General features: G+C 36.9%; 1 protein-coding gene across 7 annotated transcripts in view; it reads left to right on the plus strand.

Moving 5' to 3' along the window:
* Positions 1-14,356, plus strand: part of LOC113508798 (protein outspread) — a 230,798-nt gene that overhangs the window by 175,513 nt on the left and 40,929 nt on the right. For 4 of the 7 annotated variants that reach the window (XM_026891912.1, XM_026891913.1, XM_026891915.1 and 1 more), the window contains exon 3: positions 5,041-5,106. In XM_026891912.1, the coding sequence (XP_026747713.1) occupies positions 5,041-5,106 (66 nt within the window). Of the gene's footprint in view, positions 1-4,322; positions 4,580-5,040; positions 5,107-12,317; positions 12,819-14,356 lie in introns of those variants that run through there. The other 3 variants (XM_026891914.1, XM_026891918.1, XM_026891919.1) reach the window with 3 other exon arrangements.

A 14,356-nucleotide genomic window follows, 5' to 3' on the forward strand; every position in this document is an offset into this window, starting at 1 on the left:
TTATGCAATCCGATACGTTCGACGTCAAAGTTCAAGTTTTGTTATGGCGATTATTGATTCGCTCCCACAAATGAAGAAATTATTTACCTTTATCATTATTTATGTTGAACATAAATTTGTATTAGGTACCTACCGTAATCTTTTCTCGGAAGATGGTAAAAGGGTGCTGGGAGAACCGTAATGTAATGTTATAAGCAGACGACAGCGCTAGTAAACTGTCACCAGATAAGCGCCATTGACGTCGTCGTAACCGAGAAAATACTATATCTATTACTGCTACCGTGCAAGATTTAGCGCGCCTAAACTCCCATTTAAGGGAATAGACGTGACAATACGTATTCGAAATTTATACACAATAATGTGAATGTAACAGTAAAGTTCCAGTATAAATAATACATGAGTTTAGGACAAACTAATCGAGTCTTGTTCCTCGATTTCAATATCGTTGTGTATGGATCGAGTTCGGTTATTAGGCCAATATATCACAAGATGGTTGTTGTGTAACAATTGGCCGGCTTTAGCACTTGTTGCGTCGTTTTAGGCAACGATTACGATGAAACTAATCGGAATGTCGTTGTATGTCAGTCGGCACCCTGCGCTGAGGGGACTGGCCACAAAAAAACCGCGAGTATATTAAAGGTTGTTGTCTCCATTAAAATGTGTCGTTTATTAACACGAAAATATATTGACTTTCAAGATACCTATCATTTTATTTTCATCACCAGTACGCATGATCATAATGATGAAATCAGCTGATATTGAACAGTGTATCTTGCGTGTATACATCATGTATTTTCATAAAAGTTTCACTTTTACAGCAATTAATAACAAGAAAAACGATCGATTGTACACGATTGCCAGTGGGAATATTTTTCACAATGCCAATTTACTATGATAGTATCTTTACAACTTTCTTGCTGACGCTCTCAAGGTATATGCGACCTCTTTGTAATAGCTAGATAATTATTTTAATACGCACAAGAACATAGCAGATACACTTTCACTTTGATTTGCATTCGCTCTTATGTTGTACATGTTTTTGCAAACAAAGGCTGTATGCTGGTTCCCTTTGCCTTTGTTTTGCGCGGCAAGTTTGACAGTTTGCGAAATGCGCAGATTTCATGCGCGAAATGATATTTTAACGAGAATTACCTATTTTCATTGTTGCTGTTTTGACACATTGACCTTGCTATTGAACTGATAAAAGTTAATATGATTTTTTTTATGTAAGTTCCATCAAATTATTAAATAACACAGAGCTAACCCTACGGCGTTTGTAACAAAAAGTTGTACAAAAAAGCCTTTAAAAATAAATTTCATCCTTTTAGATGCTCTAATAAGATAAAATGTTATGTGCACAAAATATACTACATCACTGCCAATAATTGAAAGATGCTTCTAAAAACTATCAAAGCAGCCGGCGGAAATGGTTTAATACCTTCGACCAGTAATGTGAATTAATGCTTCATTAGAAGAATTTCGATAGCATAATCATATGTTCTGATCGCACTCCGCCGCGGCGCGAAACGATCCAATTGGTCGATATACGCGGCGTGCATTCGAAACATTCGATATGAACGCATTTGATAGAAAGGCATTCTCGGGGTTGCTATTGGTAAATAATTAATGATGACAGATGCTGATCTGAATTCTTGATGGTTACGATTTATTGCTATTTCTGTGCAGGTGTAATTGTGTTGTCATTACTGGTATTTTTAGTATATAATTACCTCCGTGGTCGAGTGGCGTACGCACCGGTTTCAAGGTGTCGCCAGCTCTTAGGTCCCGGGTTCGATCCCCGGTCGGGTCAATGTAAAAATTCTTATTTCTACATTGTCTCGGTCTGGGTGTTTGTCGTTTCTTCGTTGTATCAGCAATTAGCGTTGCATTAGCAACTTACTTTGGGTTCAGAGGGTTGTCCGCATTTATTTATTTATAATTAACTGAGATTTAGTACTTAATATTTACACTTATTTTATTATATATTCCTTTACTTTTGGGTCATATATTTAGCTCACCTGTCGTGTCACCCACTCAGCCCCCTAAGGTCACCGCCCCAATAGTCGGTGGTTAATGTTAACACCTCGGCACACGGCAGCGGGCTCTAGATAATGGTTATCTTATCTGGTTGTATCAGCCCAGCCCAATGCCATTAGCTGGCCGACCGACTTTCCCCGCAGGGTAGACCGCGCGATTGTTGACGATTGTCCTCCGACAACGTTGAGGTAGGAGCAAGAGGTAGCGCCGCATACGAAACACGTATTTATCATTATTTTGTATTTAAAAATTAGAGTGGGATCAAGTATAACTTTAAACGACATTTGTATTATATTAGTATACAGCAACAACTAATTTCGTAAATATTGGTCAGAATTCTTGTTTAAATACATAGTAACTAATTCATATAGGTTTTTAGTAAAAAATTAGGCACACAGTCAATCTTGTAATTTCACTATCTCTGTTTGGGCTTTGTAAAAAGAGGAATATGACTTTTCGTACTTAATTTTTAATGGACTTTTAAAGATTCTCAATTAGGGAAGTATGTTTTTTTTTCTATTTGAGACACATGTAATCTCCAATTTAATAGCAATAATACGATAAAAACCAAGTACCTTTATCTATATCTTTTTTTTGTTTTGTCAATATACAATGAAATGCAAATATACCATATACCCGACTTTACAACCTAATAAATACTTTTTTATCTTCTAAGAACTAGAGCATTCTACACTCAACCAATCTTTTAAATCCGAACACCAGTTTATCCTAGGTCATTGAGCTCATTGTAACTAGTCCTATTTATCCCTCAGTGCACCGCGACCGCTTTCCAATGACACTTGCCGCATACTACGATAGCGTATAATGAGCGGCTCTGATCCATAACCGATAGGGCCGCGATTATTTTGAGGTTAAGACCCTGTTCAGCTAGTCTTATGGCTCCTGAATACAAAACCCCGACCAATTCCACCAAACGGTCTATCACACTATCTTTAAGCAGTAAAATGTATTATTGAAACGGTTGTTTAAAGTTTAGTTCGTAGATGCAACTATCTTGCTTTTAAATATCATAATTTATTGCAAAAGAAATAAAAGATAAACATGTTCCCGCCGATGTTAAAAATTGACAGCTGTCAATTAGGTATAAAAAGCATTATAAAATTAAAAAAATAAAATGCTCATTCCTTCCAGCCAATATTGTATTCGAAATTTAAATTGAGCATTTTCTTTTAATTCGTTCTCGGATATTTTAATTATTTTACTCTGAAGTACTAAAGAGGTTTTACGTAACAAAGTCCTCCACACTGCCTAGCACCTTAAAACACGTCTTATATTCTGCCACAGCTACATAGAAGCTTATTATTCTTATTACCACTCGCTCTGTAATAAGGTCCTACTGACCTCAAACATCACATCATATCAGTTACAAATCAGACGCTCGTTATAATACGTAAGTTACTGCAACAGCAGAATAACTAGGGACTGTTGTATTTTACAGCCCACAATACGTAGCTTTGAGTAATGCTTTCATACTTATTTATGATGTCTCGTTTACAAATCAATAGATATGAGGAGAACGCCTGCTTTTCATTCTCTTACTAAAACATCTCTGAAGAGCTAAAATAATCATTATAAAAAAAACGTATGTCTTTTCTAGATATTGAAATGTACTTCCTCGTAAGCAAGATACATATTAGCTGCTTCTGTTATTTTTTACTAAAAATGGCACCAGATGTCATGAACTGACGAATGACTGATATGAAGAATTAATATTTAATAGATATTTTTTTTAATTTAGCTTAACCAGTTTCTAACCACAATGATTGATCAACAGTGAAGTTACAGAAGTCGTCTGTATGTCGCAGTTCTTACAAAACGCTCACATATCTAGCACCAATTACTTACCGTGTAAGACTTAATTGCTAACAATTAAACTGTTTGTCTTTCTCACGGCATTCGTATTTCACGTTCATTATTTGTGTTCGATTGCATAATGTTTTAGAATTCTCGTCAGTGACTTTTGGAGGATCTTCAAGATTTGAGATAAAACTTGATGTTACTCATGGTTGTATATTTTCCCTATGTCAAAGGTTCTAGAGGGAAAATCAGCACCCAATTTAGTAAAAATCATTTACACCTCATACATTTTATCCTTAAGCAAAACCATTCACAAGATATTCCCAGAGGCAGTAAATATCACTTGAATTTAAATAACCGCATTTAAAAGTTAACCTAACGATCAAGATTTATAAAAAGAACTCGCACTCAATATTGCCAGCATAAAGTTATAAATCGCAACACTAGTAGGGTAAGTCACCCAATTATCAGGCGTACACAAATCGTGCTCAGTGTCACGTAGGCTGAACAGTGTGATATCTCTGCATCGTTCATGTTCCCGAGGTGTGGCAGAGCTAGGCCCTAATTATGTTGATCGCATTGAGATACAGTTTGACATTTTAGTAAACATTTTACTAAACCAAATGAAAGGTTCGGCTGAGCGTGTAGCTACAAGATTTGTGACAATATTGTGCCATCGCGTCGAGCTGAAGGGGACTGGATGAACTTTATGGGACCTATTTGGGTACGCGTAATGTTGCGTTACAAATGCATGGAACTTACTATCGTGTAGAAGCTATAAATACTCAGATATCCAAGTAATACTCGGAATTAAATTTCCACATTTTCAATGTCACAACCCTGGATACCTGACACCAGTGTCACGCGCCGCTGACAGCCCTGCAACTCACGTTACTGTTCTAAGCCTATCTGAGTCAGGGGTGCCAACGTAAGCCGCACTACATCAGTTAAGCCTAATAGGTTAATTGGGGAGCATTAATTGTTAATGTAGGTGCCGTACGGACACGATACCTGGATACTGTTATATCTATGCTTAATAGCTTATTCAGATGTCGTTTTGTACCTAGAAAGTAGTTTCGTATCTATTTAGTAGGTATTAAATTCTGATATAAGATACTTTGGACAACGCGTACGTATTGTGTCTTTTTCGAATGTGATATTTATTAGAACTTTTGCTTGTTTCAGAGATGGCAGCGGAGGTGGTTCGTCCTGTACGACGATGGCGAGCTGACGTACTCGCTGGACGAACACGTAAGTACCAGCCACAAACATAAACACCGACTAACGAACGAATACAGCCTCCTCATACCCCTTTACTGTTACACTGCGGTGTAAATCGCAGCCAAGTTTGATCTAACGACCATTCCTGCCCAATTCCCCTCACCTCACCACCGCTGGTGAAGGCAAAAATAACTTTGATCAATCAAATAAGGTAGCAAACCTTGTTATCGACACCGTCCCTTTCGAATTTTTACCAAGAATCGACTAAAAAGGCACTTGTAATCGTTTCCTCGTACTTTTATATCGACTAACTACAAATATCTCGCTTCTTGCGCCGACTAATCTATTGGCTGAACAAATTCAGACCCGTCGGAGTCCATAAAGGGCAGAATTGAAACCGAGTAGGGTAACGCGGCCAATAATTGACTCGTTACGAGAAATAGTGGCGAGTCGTCCTCCGATAGATAAAACCCTAATTTGGTTCCATTTTGTGCGGAAAATTATGTTGTACTACATGAATTTTATGGTTTTTGTTTGCGTTTTCTAGAACCGGGAACAAGTTTATAGTTCCCTATCCCATCGTAGACGTCTAGCCACCATTTAAACTCGCGTCCTTTAAAATAAAAGGTACTTTTCTCACTTTACGAACAAAATTGCGAACCACTGTGAGTTCGTGCTTTTAAAATACGAACAACAAGTAATGAAATTCCAATAATTATACCGACACAGATACCCGATGCTTCTTCGTTTTTTTTTGACAATAATAAATTCATTCGCGTATAATATTAGTGTTTTATAAAAACAAACACAGTCGGACCGGTCACCGGAGTCTCGCAAGGGCAGCCGGGAGAGCGACACCTCGCTTATCGCTCTCAAATCTTTCACATTTTTCTTCGGCACTCATACATATTCATAATAATTGGCGTCGTAGCAATTTCAAGTGAGTACATGAATTTTAATACCGCCGTATATAGGCGTCCGGCGTGCTCGTACCCGGCGTACCCAACAAAAACTTGACGCGTAATGTAAACCCACCAGGAACAATGAACACAGGAAGACTAGGATGGCTTTCTCCGATTCAGACTTGAAATAAAACAACTTGCCTTTTATGGTGTTAAATCCCGGCTCTAAAATTGTAGACGCGGTGTGGGTCATTCACCCTTTATTTTTGCGGTTGACAGCAGCGCTTAACAGGAACGTCACCGTTGTTTATCTGCCAATCGTTGTGGAATTCGTGTTAGACTCGGGTCCATAAACAAATCAGGATGTAGAACAACAGAATCTGTCGGCCTAGTTGCTGCCGAGGCGAGATGTGTCGGGTAGGGTGAGGGGGCCAGTCGTCGGGCGTCGGGCACGCCGCCACTCTGACGCATAATGTATTCCGCGGTTCGCACCTCGTTATCATGTGAATGGAGCTGAAGATTTGCAATGCGTCTCACTAACTTAAATAGAAGGGAAGTCGTAAATGTCTTTCCGTGGGGAAAGTTGCAAAATTAATGGCCTCTAAGTGTTTGAAGTAACCAGCGTTTATTTGTTCATTTACTTGTATGAGTCAATGGATAATTGATTAGCTGGCACTATTGGCATGGACCTGGTTAGCTACAAGTACACGTTTTATGATGTCTACGGGGTATAATAACTTTAACGTATTCAACAGAGATTTAGGTGATTGCCAATGTGTTTATATTATCAAGGCACCTTATTACCGCTGTAAAATATGGTAGGTTGTAATAAATAACCATGTTTGCATATTGTGCTACTCATTATTAAATATAACACGTATATTTATTAATACCTTTTATTTACAACCAATGTAAGTACATACTAGATATTTGATGTGAATTTTAAAGAAAATCTGGTAACAACACTAGTTATTTAAAAACAAAGCTGACATAAATACAACCTCTTTGTACAAAATAAAAGTAAAAAGGTTTTCGTAATTAGAATTCAGAGCATGCAAAACCACTGACAGTTGGAAAAGAAACTATTTACATACGCATATGGTAATTATAGTTCTAAAGAAAAACATTGAGTTGGCGTGACAGTTACTTATGTGTTTATGGTAATTGTAAAAGTCAATAAAGGGAAACCCGGTTACCATGATAGCTTACCAGTATCTTCCAACCGAACATTAAGGTAAAACGCAGGTTCTATGCAAACCCTAAGTGTATCTTTTATGTTAGCACTTAAGTTCAGGAATAAATAAAACCTGATTGTAGGGTATAACTAAACTTGGCTTGGTGAAATATTGCTGTTTACTTCAACGAACTTTAGTACTTACTTTTCATTGAGGTCTAAAATCACTGCAAAGCTTTTCATAAACACTAACTGCTAGTAAACTGTATCAGATTAAAACCTTCTTTAATCAAAACTGCGAGTAGATATAAAGCAAGCATTAAAAACTATTTGCAAGCCTTCGATTTTTAAATGTTTTCACATTGAAACGGTACAGCGATCAGTGACGTAACATTGCAACCCACTGCTCGCCGCCTGCTTTTTATTTATATGTCTAGTTAGCAAGTGGTCAAATAACAGACGTTATCATCGACGATCATGTACCGTTGCAAGCTAAACACTCTGTCAGACCTGTTATCTTGACCATTAGACCCTGATACAGGCCGGATTGCCGATAAATGGCTTCTTCAATGTGATGGATACGAGACAGCGGGTAAATTAATAAATGTCGCATGAGCATTATCGGGTTAGATCTTTGAATAATCTGTTCGATTTGTTTGTGTTGGAATTTAGAACGAAAATGTGTATTCTTCCATTGTTTTTTTTAAAAATAAATTCTTGAAATGTTTGAGTGAAAGTGTAGAATTAACAATCTTTAACATTTTCAGTCGAAGTTCTTGCAGATTTTTCCCGAGGCGTTACTGTCCCGAAGTGGGAACTAAACTAAAATATTTAGAAGTGTTATTTTTTCCACCACCATCACCCCTATTCCCTAACATATGATAATGCGAGCGCCCACATTAGGCAGGCGGCGTGCGTCATCGCATGCATATGCAAACACCAATCATAATTTAATGTGATAGCTAATGAGAAATGCGGAACAGATTGGCTATGTAAAACAGCCTGTGGGCTGTCCTGTCGAGGAAGGTAGCGATTAGCCGCTTGTTTATGATTTTCTGTACACTATCCGGCATAATAAGCGATCCTGTATCTTGCGACGCATAAAAAGAAAAAAAACGCATTTTTATTCGATAATACATACCTAACGGTGTGTCGTCGCAGCACATGTTAACTGAATGATATCAATATTACAGCCTCCCTTTTTAGGCCAATTATTCTCTCTCTCTCTCTCAGAATTCATACTGATTGTTACCATCCTAGCGTGAGCTAAAAACAATTACCTTTCCGTTCTACTATTCTTTCCTTATTAAATCGACAATTAAAATCTGTTAATACCTAATCAGTTGCTGACTAAAAGTACAAATATCGCGAATATATCACACGAATGTATCGTATGCGTCATGAAGCCGTATACTCTATTAGATTATGAGTGAAGTCCTACAAAACACTTTCACGACGGGAACGAATGACCCCTCTATTCGCAATATTGCGATAGAACATACATTTTAGAATTAACAATTTCTTATTCACGAACTAATAAAAGGTAGGTCCTTCAATTGTTAGATATTTGTATTCGTCATGCAAGTCTTAATTAGCAAGACAAGAAGATTTTTAATCATGTTATCAAAAAACTTTTATGTACACAATGGGCAATGGCGGGCATAGGCATAGTTTTATTTACAATTTTCTTCATGAACAATATCCATCACTAAATCTACATACCACTTTCGAAGCTCATATTAACAACATCTCTGGCTTATCTCTGACTATCTCCAGATTTAAAGGGAACGATAAAGACATGTCTCCACACATCCAGCATGTCGCAACAAGCCTAATAGAAACGACAACTTATTTATAAAGGTACTTAAGATTCTTCAGGTGAGCCAAATTAAATCGCTTCGTGTACAAATCAATTGTGTTCGGAATGACATTACTGGTGCTATGTGCATGTGCCAATGCACTGGGTTTAGGGCTAGTTCAGACTATTATCTACTATTACTACTCAATATTTTAAATTCACCTCAAAATGTATAATATTGTTCCTGAAAGCAAAATTAGATGATGTTGTACGTCAATTAAAATATCAATAACTTTTTGAAAAATTCAACAAAGAAAATAGGCGCCTAAAAATATATTTGTCGTCTATTTTTTAAGTCATTATCCTTACCAAATAAACGTCTAGACTTTCAATCAAATATTTGTTTTCAATCAGCGTTTTGTCGCGTGTGAATCTATATTTTCATACCTCAAATTGAAATAACGGTTTAGATAATATATAATCAATGAGATATATATTTTAGCAGTAAAAACAGTCATTGCATAGCCTAAGTAGGTACATCAAATAATACAATAGTACCTTAAAGTAAAACTGCTAAAAACAAAACACCATCAGAAATTAAAACTTCACTTGTTTCCAAACCTGCTACCACACATTTACCTCCGCCTTCCCACATTCATCGAATCCTTGGAGATAAATCAATTATAGCAATAAGTTAGCATTGGGAGCGTGCGTGACGTGTCAATTGAGACAAGTTGGTGCAGCCTCGACACTCGCTGACGGAGCATCAATATTGATGAGCCGCAGATTCAAGACCCACTGCGGCCTACTAAATGTGTTCTTATACTCGTTGTGCCGTGTATGTGCCAGGATATAGGGGGGAATGATAGGTAGTTAATAGAATAGGTTATACAGCAGGTTATAGATGAAGTTTTTAAACGGCAAGTGAAAATAAATATCAAAAACGCGGACATTTCGAGGAAACTTGGACCTTCGTGCTAGTGGGATTTTTCCGATCACTAGACAATTATTGGTCTTCAAACCGAAACCCTTTCTATAAACTCGTAGAGATTCCCTCGCTCACGAGTCTTCACTGAAGAAAGTCGTTTTGTATCTCAGACTTGTACTATATCTAGTATTGGCACTGGTTGTCTTCATCTACACTTTAGTCACAGCTATCAAAACAAGCTAATCTATATCAACGGCATCTCGCGCCGTGCATTAATTGCTCGACAATTACGAAAATGATTTGTAACAGATTATATCTGCTCCAAAGCCAGGGCGTGCGCGATAAACAACAAATAATTATGGCTGATAATTTTGTGAGACATTTGGTTAAAATTCCCCTACGGCAACAGTTCAACTGCAACTGTTACTGAGTTATGTACGAGAAAAGGTCATAACAATTAATACTCATGTAAATTACTTATTGATGGTAAGTTGCACAACTTGACATTCGTAGGCGACAGCTAAACATTCGAAAAAAATACCAAAGTATGTGACACTCAGATTGGCCATCAACATTCAAAGTTTAAAATGGCTGTAAAGCTGCATTTAGGTGAGCTTTGCCATAAACCTCAAAAAAATTGCGCGGAAAATAGATTGACACATATTGCGCAATATTTCAAGACAAATTTTATAAAAAAAAATGGTAGTGAATTCAATAGCTTCTAAAACGAATATTAAATGAAATTGTTATTTTGAGGTAAAGTAGCAAATGCGTGTACCCACCTTGGCGGTTGCCGGCGGAATGCGGCCGCGCGTTGTGCAAGCGATGCGCCCGCGCACGCCGCACCCACACGCCGATCCACCTGCGCTTCCGTGTGTGCTTGCCCAATAAGGGTTTACTAGAAACACTACTATTTTGGCTTAAAAGCTCTAACCATAAATTACGATAAAAGCTTAACATAAACTGAGAAGGTACAAAAGTACTCAAAGACCAAGTAGGAATAGAAATTCGTGAAACAAGAACTTTCTGTCACACTGACATAGTGATTCATGTTAAAGAATTCGGTATACTAAAAAAAAAATATCATCGATTTCCGATCAATCACTTATCACATGGGTTGCAGAGCGGCGCAAGCGCATGACGCAACCTTGTAAGATAACGATCATGCCGATTTCAGCGAGAAATATGAAAATCGTTGAGAGAAAAATTGCATCACCGACGGCTAACAATTGTGACTTTTACCCCACATACCGTGGTAATGTCGCGTTCAACTTGTTATAAGCTAGATAATTAGGCAGCTGGCTGTGTGAAAAATTCCTTTGCCACGTAATGTTCTAAAATATCGTGACCATTTGCTTTTTTTTTGCATGTAGATCAACACCTCCACTCGACGTCAGGTTTTTTCCATACGAATTGAATTGCACTCAATACAAGCGCACCTATTATTTCAAGCAAGCAAAAAATGCCGGCTTGTCTAGACCGTGAGAAACTCGAAATCAGCATAATCCTTCAGATCTGAGCTAGCCCAGTTATTTTGTCACAAATCACGAAGTTTGGCGGAAGCACTCGAAGGCAATTAGAACGCCACTCGGTCTCGCGGTTGCGCAAACGCATCCGTTCTTACCCGCCCGGCGAGTTGCGAGCCTTGCAGTTATAAAAATAAATATTGTCGTACTTAAACACAAGTTTCCTGCGATTAAGTTGGAGAAATATGGATTTCGCAAATTGTATTAATAAAACATTTGGAACTCAAACGAGAGTGGGTTCAAGTACTTCTTTATACAGCTGATCGCTATTAATGCTATGATATTGTCAGAGCTTTAAGACAAAGTAATAAGGTTTATTTTCGCGATAGAAGGTCCATTTTATAGGTATCCTTAAAAACGTTTTTTGACTGATCATACTAAATAAAAATGAGACCAGCCAATAGATCAACCTATTACTTTCTTACTTCGCTTAACACAATACAATAATGCATTTACAACAGTAATACAATTGAAAGTGTAGCCATAATAATTATTGACAAGTGACACAACAATGGCGCGGGCTCCCACGCGCGGGAAAAAGCACAGATTAAAAAGAATTACGTTATCTGCGCGCAGCTTTATTAGATAACTTAGTGTTATCTAACTGTTATCTTGTTTAAGAAATATATCCGTTGATAAACACAACAAGATTGATTTCAGAACTTAATATTGACATGTATTGGTTGCGTAACTCTCAACGATTCGATCATTTCGAAATGGTTCGTTCATTCATTCGAGAACGAGATTGTTGGAGTGCCGGTCTTATTATTTTGTGTAGGGCTGGTACACTTACATGTTGATGACGCGTTTGTTTCTTTGAATAGTATATCAGTTTCAAAAGCTAAAATATTTAATAAATTAAAAAGTTATATTATTTATGATTACATCACGAACTTTTAATTTACTTTTACTAAACCAAAAATCATTAACTTTCATTTTCGCTTTCCTAAACATAACGGTCTATGAATTCCTGCTTATTAATCCAATTTACCTACCTCAAATCATACTTATTTATATATTATTTTCAAAGCAAAATAATTTAGTAGACACCTTCATTCCGTTCAACCCTAGCTCAGTAATTTGCACGTCAAATAACTCTCCGTAATGACATTTACAGTTTTACGCGTAATCCGACAGTTTATGTCGCACTTTTTCAAGTGGTTACTCGGCGAGTGACGAAATCGGACTGATCAGAAGTAACTGTGAATTAAAATAAGTTGCGCACGCGCTTCTAAAAGGCCTATTGCTGTGTCTGCCCTTATATGGTCAATGAACTTTGAAGAACCGTACAATTTAGTCATGTTGTTTGATTTTCGGATGTTTAAAATTGAAGTAGCTGTCTCGTAATGAGTTGGTGATAGTTGTTCCGGTTCCTATGGGGCAATGACCTAAAGGTGAAGGACGAAAAGAAAAGGTATCTGGTCCTTGGCTTTTTCAGAACTAGGGAAAGGCCCAGGATATATGATAATCTGAATTTATTGATGGTATATGACAAACTAAGTTTTTTTAATTTCTCGTTAACTTACTTAAACATTCAAACTGTCGAGATATTCTTTGTCCTAATTACAACCTCAATTTACTATAATTCTATTAGCAATAACAATCAGTTACAGTGCACGCATCATTGGTTAAATAATTAGCAGATGTAATAGACCGCTACAACGAGCGCCGCCGGTTCACTGACTAACCATTACAACTTTACAACACTTTGAAATAGAAAACCTTTTCGCAAGAACTCAACCTCATAACTGTAGAAAGTGAAAACTGTTCTTTTACTCTTTAGTTAATTTTAAGGGCTTAATTTTCACACTGTATTTTATTTCTTTGAAAGTAGTTTCTAAAACGTATTGTTTGTTTAGTAACCAAAGGGTAAAATAAAATAAGACGTAACAAAACGGAATAATAATTTTGCTAACTCTGTTTTTTCGTCCCTCCGTCCGTCTAACCGTCCTACGTCACTAGACTGAATCTAATAAACCGTAACAGTTAGACGTTTTAATTACTACATTGAATAATTGCCTCACATTAAGATTAAAAACAAAATACTACATTTTCAAAAACACTTTTGTAAAATAATTGACTTGAACTATGACTAAACTGAGTCCCCTTAACCACGGTGCAGTGATCACACTTGTCACCTAACACCCGTGAGACTGCTGACCCCCTTTAGTTACATGTGTTATGTTATATCTCATATGCTTGTATCTTGTATTACCCAATTTATGATGTGAAATACTATGTTATGACAGCTAGATGTTTATGTGAAGGTTTCACTTTTATTTGAAAGGTTACTTTACATCCTGAATTTCGGTAATCTGATCACAATAATACTATAAGGCGAAAGTTAGTAACTTCTTCACATTAAAAAAATGTTGTGAAATCTGAAGCGACTTCTACTAGTAAAAGTAGTAGCTATTTTTCTAGCGTTTCTAGCTTTGCAATGGAGTTAAAAGAATTAAAATAAAAAAAAGAATCTGAAGCTTCGCAGCTGAATAAAAAGATAGATTTTTGTTCGTAACAGCATTTATAAAACACTAGCTGTTGCCCGCGACTTAGTCCGCGTGGTTAGAAGATATAAGTTATGATTTATATCTGCCCTGTTTTTTCCACATTTTCCATGGTATCTTCGCTCCTATTAGTCGCAACGTGATGGTTTATAGCCTAAAACCTTCCTCGATGAATGGTCAATTCAACACATTTGAACAATTTGAACCAGTAGTTTCTGAGATTAGCGCGTTCAAACAAACAAACAAACAAACTCTTCAGCTTTATATATTAGTATAGATTGGATTTAATGCATACATTAAAAAACTATTTCCATTACACTGATCAACATAATTATTGAAAGTACACGCACCTAAAGCTTACGTGCAAGTGTTAGTGTTGTGATCTGTGATCTGTCAGTTCTGTCGCACTGATTATCTAGATCTGGGCTAAAGACAGCTCTTGTTC

This window comes from Trichoplusia ni, chromosome 3 (assembly GCF_003590095.1).
Source record: "Trichoplusia ni isolate ovarian cell line Hi5 chromosome 3, tn1, whole genome shotgun sequence".
NCBI classification, from domain to species: Eukaryota; Metazoa; Arthropoda; class Insecta; order Lepidoptera; family Noctuidae; genus Trichoplusia; species Trichoplusia ni.